This window comes from Telmatherina bonti, assembly GCF_933228915.1.
Source record: "Telmatherina bonti genome assembly, chromosome: 20".
In the NCBI taxonomy this organism is placed as follows: Eukaryota; Metazoa; Chordata; class Actinopteri; order Atheriniformes; family Telmatherinidae; genus Telmatherina; species Telmatherina bonti.
In genome coordinates, this window is record NC_136618.1 from 26,271,370 (window position 1) to 26,293,380 (window position 22,011).

At 38.4% G+C, this 22,011-nt stretch overlaps 1 protein-coding gene across 1 annotated transcript in view; it reads right to left on the reverse strand.

Moving 5' to 3' along the window:
- The window catches only part of cnksr2a (connector enhancer of kinase suppressor of Ras 2a), a gene marked incomplete at both ends in the record, with an annotated part of 69,037 nt that overhangs the window by 18,207 nt on the left and 28,819 nt on the right, over window positions 1–22,011 (reverse strand). Inside the window, 11 exons of the mRNA XM_079260180.1 lie at window positions 1,732–1,783; window positions 5,761–5,975; window positions 8,990–9,079; window positions 9,435–9,589; window positions 9,714–9,826; window positions 11,780–11,926; window positions 13,917–13,985; window positions 14,258–14,317; window positions 16,783–16,902; window positions 19,448–19,489; window positions 19,907–19,994. Of these exons, the coding sequence (XP_079116306.1) occupies window positions 1,732–1,783; window positions 5,761–5,975; window positions 8,990–9,079; window positions 9,435–9,589; window positions 9,714–9,826; window positions 11,780–11,926; window positions 13,917–13,985; window positions 14,258–14,317; window positions 16,783–16,902; window positions 19,448–19,489; window positions 19,907–19,994 (1,151 nt within the window). The remainder of the gene's footprint in view (window positions 1–1,731; window positions 1,784–5,760; window positions 5,976–8,989; window positions 9,080–9,434; window positions 9,590–9,713; window positions 9,827–11,779; window positions 11,927–13,916; window positions 13,986–14,257; window positions 14,318–16,782; window positions 16,903–19,447; window positions 19,490–19,906; window positions 19,995–22,011) is intronic.

Here is a 22,011-nt window from a genome sequence, read left to right on the forward strand (position 1 = left end):
AAAGCATGGAAAGCTTTTCATTTTGAGATGTAATTAATCATTTATACCCTTAAAATGTGTGTACCATTTTCTTCCTGGAAAAGTACAAAAGTATTCCTCAAAACTGATTATTGTCGTTATTTTTTCTTTCTTTTTGCAACAGCTGCAGGCCACAAACTGACTGCATCATCAATTGGCTCCAAAACAGAGTTGTTCAGTGTTGCAGAAAATGAAAACCTTTCCTCACTGTGGACTGAAACAAGTACTAATATGTAATTGTAAGATTGAAGAATTGTCAATTTGGAGTCACAAATGATTATTATCATATCAATTTAGATACTTTTGTTTAATTGCTGTAAACAAACAAAGCTGTCATCAAATTGTGCAGTCAGAGCTGAAGCTTTTAGAGCTTCTCCTCATGGCAGATGGTACAGCAAGGGAAAGGCCTGTGGGGGAAAAAAAAAAAAGCCTGTCCAACATGTTGGAAAGGACAAATAGATGAAGACAGTAGGATTAACAGAATCCTCCCAATATGAGGGAAAATGAATAATGGAAGAAAAACTGATCATAGAAAAAGATCTTATCTTAAATTCAGTGAAATCTGCCTCATCTGCAGCCCAATCTGCAGCACACTCATCAAAATCTGTGAAATGAGCACGATGTGTTAAAATGCAAACAGAGCTTTCTGCACAGGCTGCATGAAGGTGCAAAATCTAACCCACAAGCAAAACCACAACTAGCCCTTTTTGTCTGTCATTGTGCCATCAGTTACGAATCATTTTTTACAACTACAATGTGACGGAAAATCTTTTTAACTCAAAACATTAATGAGTGATTGAAAAAACAAGAAAAAGTCAGAGGTAAATCTTATACAAACCGTTGCAACACCAGGGAACAAGTCTGACTTAGTGGCTGCAATGCTAACCAAGCTCTGACTCTGACTAGTGCCCTCCACAAGACAGCACATTTCATAATGTACATCACAACCATGCACAATGGTTTCCCAGTCGCTATGTAGCACCGAAGCAACACACCAAGCAAGCGTCAGCATGTTTTAATAGATTTCTTTGGACAACTGTGCGGGAGCTCTGTGCTCTGAATATCTCTCTGACATATGCACAGCACAGGCTGTGTGACATTTTTAATCTTTAACTAAAAAGGATGGTGCAAAAATAGCATCATGTATTCATCTGGAACAATGAAAATGTGACAAGCTGAATTAATAGAGCATATTCTTTAAACTAGAGTCTAGTTTCAGCAAAAGGTAAGCTACTAATCTAATGATCTAATGCTACTTTATGTGCTGCGTTTGGTTGATTCAGTCCAAACTTAAACATGTCATTGTTGCAAACTGTTGCATGACTCTAGCTCTTCATTTCTTTGAATGACATGCAAAATATAATGAAGGTAAAAATCTTTAGCTTAATGTTAAAACAACCAGCAGCTACTAGGTACAGCCATTCTTTTATTGATATCGTTTTGTTTTTTTTTGCTGCATTGACCACCTCAGTTGTGTTTTCAGGTGAGCAAACAGCTAAAAAAAACACGAAGACAAGCAAAAAAATACTCTGAATGTTGTGTCTACTCTCTTATTAATGAAACATAACGATTTTATTTTTTTTGTGCAAAAAAACATGTCACCAAAGTACCTGAAAGTAACTTGTTTTTTAAAATAATGTCATAGCTGAAGTTTTATGGTGGGGGAGAACCACAGCTAGCAGCATCCGGTCAGACTGAACAGGTGGCTCTTACCTTTATTCTTCTTCTTGTTCTTTGACTGCAAAGAGGATGACTGCTGGTGTGTCTGAGAGGTTAGAAAGAAGAAGAGGGAGAGGAAGAAAGAGCAGGCTGTCAGGATGAATCAGTGGCCTTTGTTTGCCGCAGTGAATCTTAGGGTATAAATGTTGACAGATCTCAGGGAGAGCAGAGGCGACAAGGAGATGAGAGCAGGCCTCATACATGGACAAAAAAAAAAAAGAAAGAAAGATGTCTCGTCTCTCATTAGCTCTCCCTCATACGCGCACACAGGAACGGAGAAGTCAACCTCATGGAGGACGTTAGCCTTTTTCACACCTCTAAACATAGAACAGATGGGTGAGAGGGGAGGTTCAGGTGACACAACAGGACACCCAGGTGATGGAGGAGGTGTGAGAAAACAGAGCTCTGGGGGGGTTCTGTGACACACACACAGTCAGCAAAACATTATGGGCTGATTTATATGATATAACTGCATATTTAATATAATAATTCGCTTTATCCATCCTACATACTGCTTCCTGTATGCAACCAGCTTTATTCACCCAAAGCATTGCCAGCTTGATTTCTGCATCCTTTTGGGCTTGAGTTAAAGTTGTAAACTAGCCCTGCAGTCTTGGCTTAGGGGAACATTTGGACAGCTACAATTTCATCAAAATCAGGTGCCTCATCCATGCAAACTGAAGGGTTGAGCCAAAGAACCTGCAACTGTCCCTAATGCATGATGAATTAAAAATGGTGTGTGTTTCGACTGAACTGAAAAGGCTGCACTTGTTTTACTTTTTTTTTTTTTTTTAACCACCTCAGTTACATTTAAGACTTGACCTTTTGACAGGTCAGATGGGGCAACAGACCAGTTTTGATGTCACAATATTACACAGGTCAGAGCCTGGAGCTCAGTCACTCGCAACCCCACGCTCCGTTGGACAGATGACATGAACCCGCCCACACCCACCGACACGCCATCTGCCATCGCAGCACCATGCACACTGTAAACACACACTGCGGCGCGGCCACTCGGGCTCACACATGCAAACTCTTTTAATTTTCAAAGAGATGCTGTCAAAATGGATAAGGTCACAGACGACCAAACCGACTGTCTGGATCGCAGAGCACCGAGCTCAGACAGACAGGCGGGGTGACCAGATGTCATGGAAGTGACAGGGGGTAATAACGAGTCAGCATTCGCTCAGAACACACTTGACTGCAGCGCTGATTTTCGGAGGAAAAAGCTCAAAGGTTTGTCATAAAAACGCTTTTCTGAAATGTCTGACTCAAATCTGAGCTCTGACTATAGATCAGTACCAAGGCGATAAAAAGAGGATTTACAAATTCTGATTTTCACCTGTAGTTATTATGTAACTAAATCATTATGTAATGTCAAAGACATCACCTGCGCCCCCGTTCAAATATAAACATAAGAAGTTGGTCACAGTTTTTTCCTTCAAGTTCAGGATCATAAAAGAATCATTAAAAGTATGAAATCAAGACACTTTGAGGATGTCTATTCAGCTGTTTTGCCAAATAAATAACAAACTTGCAATTAATAGCAAATTTTATTTTTTAAATCAGATTAGGAGACTAAACAAAACAACAATTATGATTTAGTTGCTTTAAGATATCTTGAATTCTTTGAGTCATGGACTCCACTTATTACTTTCCAACTTTCTTGTACCCTGTGATGGACTGGTGGTCCAGGGTGAACCCCACTTATCGCCCAATGATTGCTGGGATGGGCTCAAGCTTCCCCACAACTCTTAATTGAACTAAACGGTTCAGAAAATCAATCAATAAATGAACTTTTCTCTATAGTTGTGGACAAATAAGCTTTGCAGAAGTGAGCTGTCCATAAACTTCCAGTATGATCAAGATTCAGACTCTTTGTTGGTCATGATGGAGCCAATATGTCTTTCTGAAAGAAAGATTTAAATTCCATTTCCTATCTATGATGTTAGGTAATAAGAAAAGTCTCCACATTTGCATGTAGTACCTGTGTATTTACTGGCTGTCATCTCCACTGGTCTGTTATTTAACACCAACTTAATCTCGCCATTGATAGTGGAAATTAGCTGCTTGTTTACTGCAGACAGTCATCTTTAACTGTTTCACTGTACTAAACAAAATGTCCCAGCATCATCTCTTTGCCAAATGCAAATTTGTGATTCATGACTGAATAACATGAATAACTGACATTAGATAACTTTTATCCAGTGAACGACAGCCCATGAGCTCTTCTCTTCAGTCCACTGTAACTGTCTTTTCTTCTGCTCAGATAAGACTGATGGTTTACATGGTTTGCTTTTTTTGCTTTAGCTTATTTTTTTCTAGTTTGGAAATAGATATTGACTCCTGTTTGTTTTTATTTGTTGTCAGTCACTTTTGTTGCGCTTCTCCGTTTATCAGGCATTTTGCTCTGACTTTTCTGTCCTGACATTTTGGCATCTTCATTGGTCTACCTGAATGTTTCCCTCTTAAAACATCCCTATCTTCTTACTTGTAACTTTTTAGACACAACTGACAGGAAACAACCAAAATAAGTTTAATTACCCCCTTAAAGGAGTTTTATAATCCTTTCCATTATTTCTACTCACAGCTCTCTTGTTGGGGCCATTTTTCCAGTCAATCGGCCAGGTGCAACAGCTCATTAAGCTCTGCAAGCCCCCTCTTTTTACTGCAGGATCATTTGCATATTTAGACTTGAGCAGGTATTTTTATTTTAGAAATACACATTACAAACTGATATAGGCTCAGAAGGGAGCAGAACAGATTTCACTTCTGTTACAATTAGCATGAAATTGGAGTTGGCAGCTAGAGTGAAATTAGCCAAAACAAAATGCATCACAGAGCCTCTCAAATAAATGAAGTAAACATAAATGAAGTTTTGATAAACCTATCAAAACATATCAAAGCCAGAAACACACATCTGTATGCTAAATTATAACTCTGTATTTCTGTTTTAGTTTTAGTTTTGGGTTTACAAAAACTGACATTAGCTTATTCAGGCTAATGCAGTGTTAGTTTATGATGTTTCTGACGACTGTTTTTACTCTTATGTCAAATTACAGCGCCATGGTCCATGGCAGGATGAGAGGAAGGACCCAAATGCAAGACTAACAGGGGAGGCAGATGTCAAAAATAATTTCATTTCAAAGCTAGCAAAAAGCCCTGCAGCAGCAAAAGAGCCTGGGGACTCAGTGACAAAAGCAAAGAAACTGGCTGGCATTGAACAAAGAAAAACCTGAAGTAAAACTAAAGATGTTGGTGTGGCAAGAACAAGTTGTAAACATTCAAACGACGTGAAAAAAACGACACAAAACGGAGAGGGTGAGCTTTAAAGGATACATCAGGAAGTAAGGTTACATGAGGTGTAGAATGTAAATCAATAAGAAGTTCACAAAAATATAGAGAAAGGCAAAAATATCACACAAAAACAAGGAAAAGAAATAAAACTAAAATCACAGACTGTGGCATTCAGTTAGCTATAGCTTCATGATATAGCCTCTGAGGGCTGTGGTCAGTAATTCTTTGCTGTCAACTTATCTATAGCATCTAGTTAATAAAGTTGAATATCTATTCTTTTCCTTTTTTTTCAGATCATAACTGAAGATTGTAAGATTATTTCAGCCACTTCAAAAATGAAATCAAAGACCAGAATGCTCTCAAGAAAACTTTTACCTGCTAACTTACATGCACCTCTGCCATTTTTAGCCGAAACGTACACAACCCTGAGAGAGAGCTACTCTTATTGATTGCTGCTCACCATCTTTACGCCAAAGACAAGTCATAAAGGGTTGTGCACAAATCGGAAAGCAGCATCCATTCACTCTCTTGACTCACAGCATGTTTCTTCAACAATTTATTCATTTTATCCCTATGTATCTGCTATTTATAAAAGCGGTAACAAACACCAGGCTGCTGATCAAGCTGAAACAACAAAACTGATTTTAAAGAACCAGAAAAAAAGAACTATTTAAAATGTTAAAGGAGAAGATAAGGAGTAATACTTAATCTAAATGATTGCCTTACGTGATAAATGGAGGCGGGGTCTCTTGGAGGTGAATCCCTTTGGTTTGTCTGAAGAACATAGTGGGATGGGCTTTGGCTGTGATGGCTCCGCCTCTTAGCACGTTTAGCTGTGTCATTGGACCGCTTGCCTGGACGAGCCGTGTGGGAGGAGTACTCTTCAGAACTGGTCCGCTCATCCCCACCCGAGAGTCCAACGTAGCGCATCAATGAGGCTTCTGTGAACCACATCAGCATATAAAACATTTACACACATTCAGCATCATGTTGTCATGCCAGCATGCTCATAATAAGTCTTCACAAAGGTCGATGAGGCATGCTGGGCCAGTCAGACGTTTACAGTGAAAAATGTGGTACCGCTTAAAAGTCTGAACTCTCTTAGACAATCTGTATTTCAGTTGTCTCAGACTCTTAAAGAAATCTCAAAGAATAGGTCCCAAGATTTGTTGATTGATATTTTGAAGCTCTTCTTTGAAAGTTGTTGCCTTTTCATCCATTTTCTATCAAGATGATCCTACACTGCTTCAGTAAAGTTAAGGTCTGAGCTCTGGGGAGGATTCATTGCTCCAACAGACCTGTTGCTTTTCATTTTTAATCCAGTCATTGTCCCATTTGGCACACCTCAACCTTTTTCTGACCATTTCCATGAATTCCCTGGCTTTCTGGCAGCCATCCTTCCAAAAAAACAACTTTTGATTAAGTTTTACTGAAGATGGATTTGATGAATGTCTAGAAGAGCCCAATAGGTCTAATGTCAGATCTTTGTTAAATTTGTCCTATTTCTTCATTTTTGGATACTGGTCATCTGCCCCAGATAGTCCAGATTGCAACTTCTTTATATTTTTAAGTCCACACTGCACACAATGCCAAGATTAGACAAATTTGCAGGAAATAGCTCCTTGGGAATCACACTGTTGCTTCAAATGACTATTTTCAGTCTGTCCATGTTGTTTGGCCATTTTTGTAGATGCAACATAGGAAATGGGAACAAATTATGCGTTTACTGGTAACAAAGTGTCTAAAGATAGTTGCCTGTTATGTGTGGACTTAAAGCTGCCCGTCTTCTTTTTTACACTTGAATAAAAAATGACAAAACACATTCTTCTAAAATGGGAAAAATATGGGGAGCAATACTTTTATCACACTACTATTTATAAAATAAAAATAAAATACAAGTTATCAGGTCAGCATTTTTTTGGAGAGAGAAATTATTAATACTGACCTTTAATCAAAGCATCAACATTGGATTCACCAAGTGCCGTAATTTAAATAAAACGCAAAGCCACATTGTGATCACATGCAAATTTTCCTTTTACCTTGCAAGTTTTTGTCATCAACATTCAGATTAAAACAACTGATGTTACCCATCACCTGCTGTTTTCATTGATTATGTGCAATCCAAAGTCAAAGATTTTTATATTAAATGAAGAAAAAAGGCACTGTGGCTCTGTACAAAGAAACAGAAAGTCACAACCTCTGGTCCTATAATTTCCTGTGGGCTGCTTCATTTGATTTTAGAGACATTTTTCCCAAAGCTGCATGACTTCACTTTGTTTAAAGTGCCATGTGGATGTATTGTGGCTTTACGAGAAGATGGACACACACTCATCCTACAGCCAGTTTCTCTCTCCTCCATTTGGCACGACAAGCATAGAAGGACGGTAAACAGTTAGTCAAAGATTCCCCCATTATTCTACATTTAGTGAAGCAAAACAATAACTCAACCACAATATTGTATCTTAAAAATTTGCCAGCCCTGCAATGGACTGGTAGTTTGAGGGTGTACCCTCACTGCTTGGTTAGGCTCTAGTCCCCAGGACCCTGAATTAGTGTCTATAGAAGATAGATGGATGGATTATAAGTAAATTAAAGCTAAACAAGTTTATTTTAAACAACTCAGAATATTAAACAAAAACACAATAACTAAAATATAGCATCTAAGTTTTCTGTAAGAGGCTGTGAGTCGCAACATACTCATAAATGGCAAATCCTCAGTTAAATTAGTTTTTATGGTTAGATATAGAAGAAACATAAGTGTGTCATGACAATATCATTAGTTCAAGTTTTAATTCAAAATATCATGCAGATTGTTTATTGTGAGGTTGAAAAAATACTTACTGTTAATCACGGGCATGTGTTATCATGATTGCCTTTTGAGTTTGTTTGAAGCATTGTGTGGGCACATCCTTAAAATTTAAAGCAACATGTTTGCAAGCAGAAGTATGCTAGTAACCACTAGGGGCAGTGTCAGGACCAATCTTACCAGTTGCAGCATAAGAGCATCAATAGTAAAAAGGATGATATGCATCAAACGCAAGACTTAGCATCTGTTAGGAGTCATCTTGTTTACACCCTACAATTCCAGCAACTCTGTCAGGTAAAGTATCCAATTGTGTCCTCTTGTTGAGTCTTCTGATAATAAGCTCAGCATTTAAGCAAGTACATGAACAACTGTTAGCCTACGCAAAGGTGAGATTAAAAAGCAAATATATTCTCTTAAAACGCCTACAACACCCTTGGTTTAGCTTTTGTCAAAAAAGGCTGTACAAATGTGCTGGTAAAGTATGCATTTATGTGCATATTTATAGTATTTTAGACATAGGCTATAATACTTTTTTTTTTTTTAGTCCAGAGGCCTTGAAAAGAAGTTCAGTCAAACATAAATCTTAAGACAAGAAGACCAAAACTTTTTGTATTTTTTTATTTATTTATTTATTTTTTTATGTGTGAGTAAATGGGTCTGAATGTTTTTAACTTCCCTCCAAACTCAGGTTTATTTTACCTCTCTTTCTCTGCAGTTCCCTCCCTCCTGTCCTTCGCTGGTTGCTAGGCAGCGACCAGAAGAAAGTGAGACACCGAGAAGAGCTGCTGTCAGAGTTGCTATGGCAACTGTGTGAGTGATTCAGGTGGAGGTCAGCGAGAATGGTCTTTTTTTTTCTGTTTCAGCCTCCTCTTATCCCTCCCTTCCTCTCTTTCTGCCTCTTCTATTCTTCTCTTCACGACTGCCTTTCATTTCCTTTTCCCTTTGTACCAACTGTCTAGCTCTTTTTACCTCTTTCCAGCTCTCATCCTCTCTTATTTAGTTCCTCTGTGATGCTAATCACAGGGAAAATAAGAGAAAAGGCCACATTGATTTGCACACACAACTGATCTCTTTATAATTTAAAGAGACATTGGCGTTTAATATCTCAGAGGCTTCCTCAGGAGACAAGCTCCACATGCTGGTGCTCACCTCTGCGGTTTTCTCTGTTCAGCTTGGATGGGTCCTCATAGTCGCCCACCCAGTTGCACTCCACAGGCATGGAGATGGGCCTCAGCCTGCCTACAAGTGCATAGAAATTACACATCTTAACATCAGCTTTGCAGGTGGGTCAGTGAACTAAATCTTATGAGTTGCATGACAAAGTTTCACAGAAATGAGTTGGTGCGATTCAACTGAAACGAGAAGAAGATGTTTTCATCCTCTGATTGTTTATATTTAAAGAAAAACTTCAATAATAATGGAGTTTAACAACCTTAAAGTTGTTTATGTCACTACAGGAATTTCATCAGGAGTAAATGAGCTCCATCACTTTCTGTTTTTCCACCTTCATGACAGTTTTTAGAAGCGGTTTAGCTCAGCAGGATGAGACCGAAGTCGGCTCTCCCACAAACACTCGATAATCACAAGATCGAACCGTATGTAGGTGTGGTGCAGTAAACAGGCTCCTCCTCTTCTCGCCGGCGAGACTCTTGATCCAGGAAGGAGTTTGGTGACTCAGAGCGCTTAGCAACGCCGACGCCACCATGGTTACGAGATGCCTCATCTCCAGACAAGGCTCCTGTCTCATCTCTATGGCAACATGAGAGGCAGATATTTACCAGCCATCACATCATAGCTAGTCTCTGCTGCCAGTAGTTCCACTTTGTTCCCTTTTCAAGTTCAAGGTTTTAAGTGCAAGAAGCAGACAAACTACCTGGGTGTGTAGGGCTCAGCAGGGGGCGGGGGGATGTACAGGTCCTGGAGGGCGGAGTTCTTTGTGGGTGTGCCTGAAGGTGTGGCTGAACCGCTGCCAGGGCTTCTGGTTGGCTGTTAAGAGTAGATGAAGTTAATGAAATTCATCTTTTCTTCTTCATTTTTTCCCCAAGTCAGTCATATATCCCATGAATCTTACATTTGTAACAGAACTTCTAACCTAAATTACACTTTTCATGAAGTGTTTTTTATGCTTCCTCCGCTTCTCTCTCCTGCAGACTGAAACATCATTATGCCTTTGCTTTCCTTGAATATATATTCTATCTCTTCAATGCACATAAAGAAGATAAAAACAAGGAATAAAGTAACCTAAGATGTAAATTTTACCCCTCCACACAAAGCACTTGCTTACACATTGTTTTACATAGTCACTAATGGACCAAGGATTTCGCCTTTTAGCAGTCATGGTGCTTTGACACATGCATACTTTGCCACCTGAGTGGAGTCATACATAGTGCTTTAACAAGGAGGAACTTATATGTATAAGAAAGTGGCTATAAGTGCCTCAGACAACCTATGAATGTAACCTGATGGATTAGATGTAAATACATATATATAGTCCATCCTGAGTGAGTTCTCATCTGCACTTAAAGGGTTGCTATTATGGTATTTCATGTTTTCTGAGCTTTCTACAGTGTTACAGTGTTGAATCCTCACCAGACATGTCAACGGCACTGTTTTTTATCACCTAAACGCATGTTTGAGTTTGAGTTTGAGTTCCAGCACGCTCTCCGTTCGGTTTCCATGGCGACGAAAAACGCGTCTTTTTAGAGAGTTTTTTCTACTTGGAAATCCTTGTAACGTCCCGGGGGATAAAGTTGGGTGATTGGTTACCTTCTACTGGTTAACAAGGGCATGTACAAATACATCAGGCGGGTGGAAAACGTGGGATAAAGTTATTTCCAACGATGGCTGGTGAGTTTACCAAAGAGAGACATCCTGCTGCATTCGTTGCTGTGGGTTGCTGTTTTCCACTTCGTTTTCAGGGTCTGATTCAGGTTCCAACATGTAGGGCTGTATGCTATATGTTGACATTGTATTTTGTTTTTTTTATTGAGTTCATATTAGCCTAATCCTTCTGTTTATGAGACGTTACAATGACAGCGAAAGCAGTTGGGGTGCGCGCTCCCGATGTGGTGCAGTGGCGGGAGGCGGGGCTTAATGCGGAAGAGTCTCAATCCACTCGTTTTGCCCACAGGCTGATCTGACAGCCTACGGAGAGGGTCGGTCTGAAGTAAATAAAGGGATTTGTGACAATAACTCGATCAATCCCAGCCCTTCTGGGCTCAGAAATAGAAATAAATTAGCCTGAAATGCACAGAATAGTTCCACTTTAAGAGTATCAACTTGTGATCAGGTCTTGCAGAACTCATGCTGGTATTAGGTGTAAACAGGATATGATTCAAATCCAGAGATCCCTAAAAAAGAATGGATTTAAAGGGTCTTTTCTGGTGCTACTTTGACAAACAATAATTATGTTAAGATATCAGGGATAATATATTTAACCTAAGCTGGCAAAAAAAAAAAAACAACATTAGGTAACTTGGAGACAGAGTAATATATTTTTTTCCACTCCCTAAGCATAAAAAGTGATTTAGAATGAGTGATAGGAGGTGCAGGTTATGACTAAATAGTAAAAAGAGAAAATAACTGTTTTCACAATGTGTCACAGTTATTTTTTAATCCTCCAAATGAATTAGTCATCATGTTCACAAAGCTTGACAATAACTGGTGTACTCTGTGTTGTCATTTATGGCTAAAATGAGACCAGCTGTGATACACTGGCACGATGTGGGTTATGAAAGGTGTGAAGGGTGCCGATCATTTCCCCTCTTCCCATTCATTCCGGTGCATTTTAGCTAGCAAACAAACCCGTGCTGAGCCACATCTTCCTGACCCAATTACACGCTTTGGTTGCGTCCGAACAGAGGAGGGAGTGCTGCAGGGGAATTATGTGGGCCAGTGCAGTGCTTTAATAAAGTCTATAAAAGGTAGAGCTGGTCCCACCTGCAGAGCCAGGGGTTTCCAGCGCATGTTCTTCAGCAGCGCGGGGGCAGAGCTGAGTGTGCTTTGTGGACGCTTCTTCAGGGTCAGGGACACGACGCCTTTATCGGCCCTCAACGAGCCGACGAGGTTACGTAACTGCCAGCCCACCTGTGGACCGGAGAGCATGGAGAGTCAGAGAACATGCTGGGCAAGAGCAGCTTCTGGATAATGAGCAAAACAATCACAATCTCATTTATACTCCGATAAGTATCATTTATATGCACCCTGAAGTTTGAATTCTGTCCACGTCGTGATTGCTTTTTGAGCTTTCTGTGGAGGGTGTGGAGGTGGTGAATCTATCTATAGAGCTTACATGTGATGTAACCTGCCCTCATTTTGAAAACAAAAGCATCTTATCATCTTTTTACATTTTTTTTACCAACAACTTGCAAAAAGCCACGCCTACGCTTTTTGCCTGTAGGTCATTTATGTTTTATAAAAACACGCCGTAAACAAACATAAACGGCCACTGGGATCCAATACTGGAGGTCTCGTAACTGCATTTATGAAGCTGGAATGTGATTATGAAGCAAGAGAAGTTAGTGAGAAGGTTGGATTATCTGATTACACCATTTGAAATGTGTTGTGCTGGTTTCATCTATATTAGACACAAGATACAGAAAAAAGTTAGTAACTCATTCTTATGTGAGACAAAGATTTAAAGTACATTATTTAAATCATATTAATAAAGTTTTATTGTGCATTTGCAAGGCCAAATTGTGCATTTGTACAGTCAGACTGCAAAACTAGGGCATCATTTATAAACCCGGAGAACATATTTCCACAAACTCTTATTTATTTATTTATTATTCATTTCTATCATGCATTTATTTATTTGTTTACTCTGTTTTTTCATGTATTGTCCAGCAGGAATGGGACAGTCTATTGATAGTTTATTGTTTCCGACTATACAATATGATTTAACAAAGGTATATATTTACAGAATGATTAGGAGAAAACTAATTCTCAATTCTCAAAATTTCATCATAATTATCATTGATTTTTCACCTGTAAGTAAAAATATCTTTCCTATAAATGCAGCTTTGGTTAGGTAGTCTGTATATAATAAAGACTAGGCAACCAATAAACAACAAACTGATTTGAAATGGTGACATTGTGGGAACGATGGGTGCTGTGCCCTGTGGACTAAAGAGGAGAGGGACCATCCAGCTTGTTATCAGCTGGCAGTTCAACATCAATAGTGAAAAATACATTTGGATTTTACAGCAACAGCTTCTCCCATCCAGACAACATCTGTTAGTTTTTTTGTTTTTTTTTAGGCCTTGCAGATTCCAGCAAGACAATACCAAATCGAATACTGTATACATCACAACAGCACAGCTTCAAAGGAGAAGAGTCCACGTGCTGAAGTGGTTTGTCTGCAGTCCAGACCTTTCGCTAAAAGAAGACATTTGATGCATCATGTAGTTAAAAAAAAATCCAGAAAGGAATGCCCAAGACTGTTGAGGAACTGGACTCTCGCATCAGACAAAAGTGGGACAACATTTCTCTCCTGCACCTCCAGCAACTGGTCTTTTCATTTCCCAGACATGTACGGACAGTTGAAGAGAGGATGCTGGATAATGGTAAATATCTCCCTGTTCCAACTTTTTGGGAAATCTGTTGCTGCCATCAAACTTAAAATAAGATATCCTTTTCTATGAAATGGTAAAATAACTCATTGTCAACATCTGACTTGTTATTTACCATCTATATGGTAAATTCATAAAATAAGGGTTTATGAAATTTTCACATCATTATGTTGGATTTATTTGGATCTCTAAATCCTAGGAGTGATGCTGGCATTGAAGATAAATTGATGAATGGATATTGGTAGATATATTTTAATACTAATAAAACAATTGTAATAATTACCAGAAAAAAAAAAAAAAACCCACCAAAGGTAGATAATTCTTAATCTGCTGAGAAATTTAACCTGTTACTGTATATGTGGATACACAGAATGAAACTGATGAAATAGGCTTTAATTTTTACATTTTCATTTCACTATGATGCAAAAAAACTACTAATAAAACGCTTACACACTGATACTTTCAGAGCATGCAGGAGTGCAAACACACTCAGTAAGAAAACCCACCACAGTCTGGTGATTGACTTGAATGACTTCATCCCCAGCATGGATCTTCTTACAGCGATCCGCCGGAGACTACAGAGACACACAAGTCAGAGAAAAGGAAAGCAAACAGACGGCTATGAATCGATCAGAGCTTATTGATCCCTGTGTGGCATTGTGGAGAAGTTTCACAACAAAATGTTCTTAAATAAGCAACGATCATGATGAGTCATCCACATGGAATCTGATCGGCTGTTGTGGAAACAAGTGTCGTCAGATTTGCTGATATTCTGAGCAGGAATTGATTTTTCTCCCATTTTACTGGTAAGTGAATGTGTACGAAACAGGATTGTAGAATCTCTCACCCCTTCAGTGGTTCCTGTGATCACATGGAGGCCATCATAAGTTGACTTAATGTACATCCCCTGATGGACAGAAAAGCAAGCATATAAAGGTGAAATATTTTTTGAGTGTTTTTTTTTCCCTTTATTTGTGAAACAACAATAAGCACAGAGAGACTCCCAGTGCTTTTTGACTCACTGTCAGGTTGAAATAAAGTTATGGTCACACTAAGCTCAAACCAGATGGGACTGAGTATTTCTGCAGGATGTTGTGGTGGCAGTGCTGGTTAAATGTTGACTTAAAGTTAAACCATCATCCCTGCTCAAATAGCATAATTTCACCATTCCTTCTCCACACACATCAGACCAAAGCCCAGGTTTTCCCACTCATCCTTGGTCCTCCCAGTTCGTTTTCTATAGCGGCTTTTTGGAAACATTTTGACCAGCAAGTGATGTTTAGATGTCTCAGCTGCTGAATTCTAATATGAACTGGTGCTAATTACTGATTGACAGCCAGTTTAACCTCACAGTGTTGAAATGATAGTGAACTGTTGCTATAATATTACTCATGTTCCCATCCAGTTCTCATGTATCCATTTAAATATATATATACATACATATATATATATCTATATATATATATATATATATATATATATATATATATATATATATATATATATATATATATATATATATATATAGATATATATATATATAGATATATATATAGAAACCATTACTTTGATTGGCACAAATAAACTGTTTTTTGTGATTTCAGGCAGCAGACAACAGTAAAAGCTGCATGCATGTAACAAAGCTGCAATATATATCTTGCATATTGGTCAAAAAGAAGAAATGTGAGGCATCTTTATAAAATCTTTTTGATTTTTTTTACTTTTGATGATTGATGATGAAGCTGAAAGCCATTAATGGAAGTAACATGTTTGTGACAAAAGCCATTATTTACAAGTAGATTTCCAACTTTGCGATTTGTTTTGACCTTTTCTAATGCGCATCTGCAACATGAATACAAAAAAAAAGCTTAAAATAACTGACAGAAGCTGAGAAATCTTGTCTTCTGCAGATGTGTTTTTTTTTTCATGATCATGAAATGATTATTATCGGCTCAAAAATGAGAGCGTCCTCAGTTAACATCCAATTTCATACATCTTTATTGCTGTCACGACAGTGGGGATTCTCCTTATAATAATTCTGTTTTTAATATTCATAATTCTGTTTGATGCACCGGGTTTAATAAATGTAATGTTGAGCTAAAGCGCGGCGGGTGTTTTTGGGTGTAGATACAAGTTTAACCAACTTCACTTCACATAACCAACAGCTAAAAGCCACCCAGGCCAAACAAGTTTGTTAAAATCAGCCTTTTCTTTGGTTGAAATAACATAATATCAAGAAAACAAGAAAATAACCCAACAAAATCTTCCATTTTGCCAGCACAAGCAGGCATAACAAGCAAACAAACTGAACATCATATTTCCAGATATCAGTCAGCCTTTTCTTTTTTTTTTATTCAAATATAATTGTGATATATTCTCATAATAAATATGCATTACGCAACTTTCTGAGCATAAATCTATGCACAGTGGCATATATCATGTGCATTTCCAGAGCCTGGCCCAACCATAACCCAAGTCAGCAGCGTTCCGAGGCTGAAAAACCACAACATACAACATTTTCATGCTGAGTGATGTTGCAGTAGAGTTCAACTTCACACACTAGAAATAAGAAAAACACACCGGCTGTTTTGCACGTGCGCCATTATTGATTCAGCAAAGAAAGAGAGCAGAGAAAGATTATAAGAGAGAAAGGGACTAAACAAGATTCATTGTAAGACTGTCTTCTTCTAGCTGGAGAGAGCTAACAGGTCAGGTAGGATGCAAGATGGATGCTTAATTGGGGAAAATGACAAAAGTTCTGCAGCGTGTCTTTAAAGTTATTCAAATGCTGCATGTACAACCCTAAAACACCATATTTTTACAGCATTTTAGGTATTGCTATAAATAATAGATTCATTGCTGGAAATATTTAGATTTTACTCTTTATGTTCTTTAGCCTTCTGCCTGTTTTCTGCATCCTTTGTGTGAGTATTTTGGTCCATTTTCAAATACTTTGGAGTTGCATAGTCAGATGTAGCAAATAGAGCAGTGCTAGTGGAAACCACACGGGGAGTGTGAAGGGAACAAATAAAAAAATAAGGTTGTGATGTATTTAATGTCTACACAGAACATTGCAACCTCCTGCACTGCCTATGATCTCCTACTGTTACCATCTTAGCTATTGTTCGAGACTGAGTCTGCAAATGGAAGCGAACTCTCCGCTGCCCTCTAGTGGATTGCCTAAGAATCATGCCGATGACATGGACACATGCATGGGAGCAGAGAAGTTTGACAACATGGATGTACCTATTTACATATGTAAAGGGAACATGAAAGAGGTTTAAAAGGCAACATGTTATGTGGCAAGAACTGAAAAAAAATAAAAAATAAAAAGGACTGCAACAACTTCAGCCAGAGAAGCAAAAGCATTACCAGGCCATCAGACTGTTTGATGTTGGTAAGATGAACCAGCTCAAGGTGGGCCGATTGCGAAACCAGCGGGTCCGATGACACACACACAATGTGCTCGCACACCTCCGACAGAGTCTTACACTGCAGAGAACAAGTAAGACAAACATAATTGGTTGGTGGTGTTTCTTATCAATTTTGGATTATATGAAACTTTGTTCAAGTTAATATTTCTCTTCACTTATTTATGCTCACATCTATTTAGTGCAAAACTCTATTACAAAACAGCACTGCTGCCTCAAACAAATGGGTGGATTTATTCGAGCAGTCATAATGTGTTATCTTTTTTATTTTTTTTATTTTTGTAAAATACAGAAAAAAAACAATATAGTACGATTACAAATATGAATTTGGGTTTATTTCAGTGATATCATCAAATTCTACTGAATAAAATGTCATTTTGGTACCCAAGAGTAAAGAATTTCTTGGCAGACACAACACTTCTGCGTTCATTCGCTGTCAACACTTTCAAGTATTATCCCCCTGCAAGACAGATGTAGCAATAACAAACTGCTGACTGTGTTTTTGGAGGATTTCCATCACAGGTTCCCAAACTTTTTTTTTTAAGAAAGTTTCCTGCCAAATCAACAAAGAACTCTTGTTGAAAACTTAATATAGATTTGCAATTCCTTCTTACCTGCAAAAAAGTCAGTCCATCTCCTGCTTAATGTGTCATTTTGCTGAATAAGTCTCAGTGACTGAGTCTCTACTGCCTTGCTGGTATCACAGCCCATCCCTGTTCCCTGATTAGTCCCTGATGAATTGAACTTAAAGGTCCGCATCACAGCAGATGAGTTGATTTGTAATAACATGGTAAGGCCGCGTGAAACTAATGACATTAATGATGCCGCCATTCCAGCAATTACAGACGCCATCTCACCTGTATCTGACGATTTCAAATGGCTGCTGAGCAGAAGGTCCATTTTCAGCAAACATATGTTGCAGATAACCACTTTAAACACCTTTTTATTTGCATACCTGAGGAGGAAGCTACCGTTGTACCAAAAAGCCTATAAATATTACCGCAAAGGGGTTTTGTTTCTGTGACTCAGCAGAGGTGTGTTTGCAAATGTCATGCTAAATATACACTTGTATGAAAAAGGTAACACACCTTCTGTTGACTTTCAGAAGACGTCCACCCTCACTGCTTCCAAAGGAATTAATCAGTGAAGAAGCAGCCAGGTGCTGCTTGTCAAAAGACTACTGATCATTAAGAAGTGTGCACAAATCTCTACAAGTTATGTGGAGACTTCAGGTGTGTGTTTACACAATGGCAAGAAGGAAAGATATCAACAATGATGTTGCTCATCAATCTGGGGTTCGAAGGTCTTTTTCCAAACAACTGGTGCTTTTCAATTTCATTTAACTGTATGGTGTCAGCTTAACACACTTTTTTCCCATTGAATGGAGCTGATATTGTCCAATTTTTATGGTTCACTGACACACTTTCTTGTTCATTGAGGCGCTTTGAACCTCTCTGGCTGATTACAGCTATTTGAGCAAATAGATGGCAACTGCAAGCAAAGCCAATAACAATCTGAACATGTTTTTTTTTTTTTTTAACTTTGAGCTTTGATTACAGATGGGGTTTTTTTTTTTCTGAGTAACTGTCAGCAGGTGTTTAAGCCCCCCCTGAACAAAAAGACCAGAAGAGCTGGAGCATCTGGAGCAAAAGCTGCAGACATCTTTTATTCTATTCTGATCTAACTTTCTAAATGAAAGCCAGAAAAACTGAAAGTGAAAGTCAGAAAATCAGTTGGAGGTACATGCTATTGCAAGACTGCTGGAGTACTGAAGCAGCATAACTACACCATAAAGGAAACAAGTTGTCCAGTGTTGCTTCTACAAGCTGTCGTATTGCTGGGTTTTGTTGTTATTCACTGCATGTGAATTTCATCTTAGTTTATGAATAAGTAATAACAATTTCATATGTCATTTATTGTTTACATGTCATTATATTTACTTCATTTTAAAACCAGATTCCTTTTTTATTTTCTTAATACAAAAACACTAAGTTTAAACAGGTTTTACATTTTTTCCAGATACATCTGTAGGTATACATTTAAAACTATGACAAATGCAGTTGAACTGTCCAGGGTGTACCCTGCCTCTCGCCCAGTGACTGCTGGGATGGGCTCCAGCTTCCAGCTAAGCGGTTCAGAAAATGACTGGCTGGCTTGCTGACTGACAGTTGTGGTCGAATATGTTAGATTGAGTGAGGCTGCAAGCAGTGTGAAGGGTGTTGTTAGTAAGAACTCTTCCTTCTCGGGGATCAAACCCTTTGTTGGATTCGAAACTGATTCAATCCACTGCAAGAAGCAGCGGTGAGATGAAGAACGTCCTCAAACAGCAATGTTTTTTTCTTCATGTAAACAAACAGCAAGTTTGAGGAGAGACAGGGTTGCAGTTTCCTAGCTTTACGCTAAGCTATGCTAATCACACCCAGCTGTAGCTCCCAGCTTAACACACAAACACGACAATGTTGTCGTTATGCATGATTCTTTATTTAAAAAGCTACTGGAAACATCATTAAAACTGGTTTGGCTGTCTGTGTTTGTGGAGTATTTCTTCAGTAGATCGAGGGGATTGAGACAAATAAGCGACAGCTGGCTGAGGAAGAGGAACTCACCACATGAAGGATTTTGTTCTCGGTCTCAAACACCGTACAGTCCTGAGGGAAAAGAGAAATTTATTGTAGCACAAGCAGAACATCCTGTCTTGCACACAATCACCATCTCAGGCTGCAACAGTATCTCTGTAAGCTGTCTGGGCTTCACATTACTGAACCCCAACCACCTGCACAATCTAACCCCTCACAGATAAAAACACACCCACACAAACAGACACATTCATCTTTTATTTATACACACATCACTCATACAAAAGACAGACTGTAAAGGACATAAATAGCAAAGAATCGAGTCTAGCTCAAAGATGCAGAGTCTAAGGCTGCTGCATCACACCCACACACACACCACTCTTAGGGGGATATGTCAACCCACAGCAGCTCCCCTCAGCCTCACACTTCAAGTGGAGGAGAATAAAAGCTATCAGCCTTCAAAACGCACACACAAACAATTCCACACACCTGCTGTACAATGGTGGTAAGCTCCAGGCAGAGCTGAATGACATTATTTCGGGTTACCGAGTAGTCTGCCACTGCAGCAAAGGGAGACCTGGGAGGAAAAGATAACAGCAGTATGTCTTATAATGTTGCCTCTGCATTAGATGATGTGCAGGCGAGATGGACAGGAGCATTGTTGGAGAGAGGGGAGGGTGGAACGACACAGACATCGAGTTTACACCAACACTAATGTGAGAATTCTGAGAAGAACATGTTTCTATATAGTTCTAAGTAAAATCACTGGTTAAATTTCCATTTTTTTTTAAAGTTCTGAGACAGTAAATAGAAAAGGAAATCAGATTAAGGCAAATGTCTTAATTAGCATCTAGTCCTTTTGGCACCCCCCCCCAAAAAAAAAAAAACATTTCAAAAACAGCTTTAAAGTTTTTCTTCCATTCATCATACAAAAGGTTTTTCTTTCTGAGATTCTTTGGCTGGTTTGATGATTTGAGATTCATTCACAGATGTGTGATTTGTGAAAAATATTGACCTTGTCCATCTTTGGATTTTGAGTTTTTAGGCTAATTTTTCTATAAAAGACATAATTTCATTAGGAAGCAGCTATGTGAATGCACACTGCTATCTTCTTCTAGCCTTCTCCTGATTCATTTTCTAACTGGCTAATGGCAGAGACCCCCAGCATGCATGGGGGCTTTGCAGAGAATTAGAACCAAGTCTGAGGCAGGATTAGCCCCTCCAGGGAACAGATGCATCAAACTGTGTGTAGATTCATGAAATAAAAGCACAAATGTGCAGAAATGTGCATACATCCCTTACAGCGGATTTTTCGAGCTGTGCATTAAGCTCAGTCATCATGCAGCAATATGCATGCACACAGACCTGTTTTCTACTCTCATTTCTAGCTGTTTATGCTCACAATCACTGCATCGGTTTTTTGCATATAAAATATTCTGTGAATAACAGCTGGCATGATGAAGAAACTAAACTCACCAGTGAAGTATAAACAGACAAATCTGCTGAATAAATAATGGAAATATGAAAAGTGAAACAAATACAAGTGATCACCTCTACAGAGTCTGTGAAAAAGACCCTGGACAGGTGAAAAATAATAATTAAGAAGATGTGAGTTTATCAAAGAGAGGAAATGCACTTCAGGTCAAGCAAGAACTGCATCAGGGCCTAGTCATTCATATATGTAGCCTTACATGGATGTGATCAGGAGACACAGGTCAAAGTTTTCCTGTCTTCATATATAGCTTTTGTAAACAGTGGATTAACCAATCAAATGCCACCAGTTTTGAAAGTTTCATTTCCTTCATTTTCCAATCCCATCACACTTTAGCCATCTATGACTGTGGCTGAAAAGCAGTAGAGATAGAGGACCTTAGCGTAGCTCAAAGATGCTCATTGTTGGAATAAGAATTTAGGGCTCAGTGTTATGAAGCTCTGATATTTACTCGATTTTGCCTTTTAACACTTTGGGCCTTTTCCCTGTTTCTTATGTCTCTGCTATGATATTGCATACCAAATATGAAATAAGTATGTATAAGTATTTTAAATCATGTTGGAGTAAATGGAACACTTGTGAGATTTGTATGAGCAGTATGTGTATTAATGGTGAAGAAAAAACAAAGATGGCACATAGCATAAATGGAAAAAGTTTCAGGCTTTATACAACAAAAGAGAAAAAGTTAATCAAGCACTTTCACTATAAATGTGAACATGCTTTTGGAATAAAGGAGCTCTAAACATCGATCATATTGTTATACAATGTGTGAACATTATTCTTGCCAAGGCCAACTATAAAGTGAAAAAGAACAAAAAAAGACGTTTTGTACAAAATTTCCAAAAGGACCATTTTGGCAGTTTGGCACCATCTGTTGTCAAAGCCCCTATTTGGGGAACCATGTTTTAAAAAGGTTAGCTCTGCTGTCATTAAATGTTAAAAGACATAAAGCTAAATGAAAAATAATAATGAAAAAAGAAAACAGACATTATTGTGACATTATGCGTCATGTTTCTGTATATCACAGCTGCAGAAAACAGTTGATTTTTTACATTTCATAACTTTCTTTTGACAGAAATGGTGAAAAATGTTCTTCGCATTT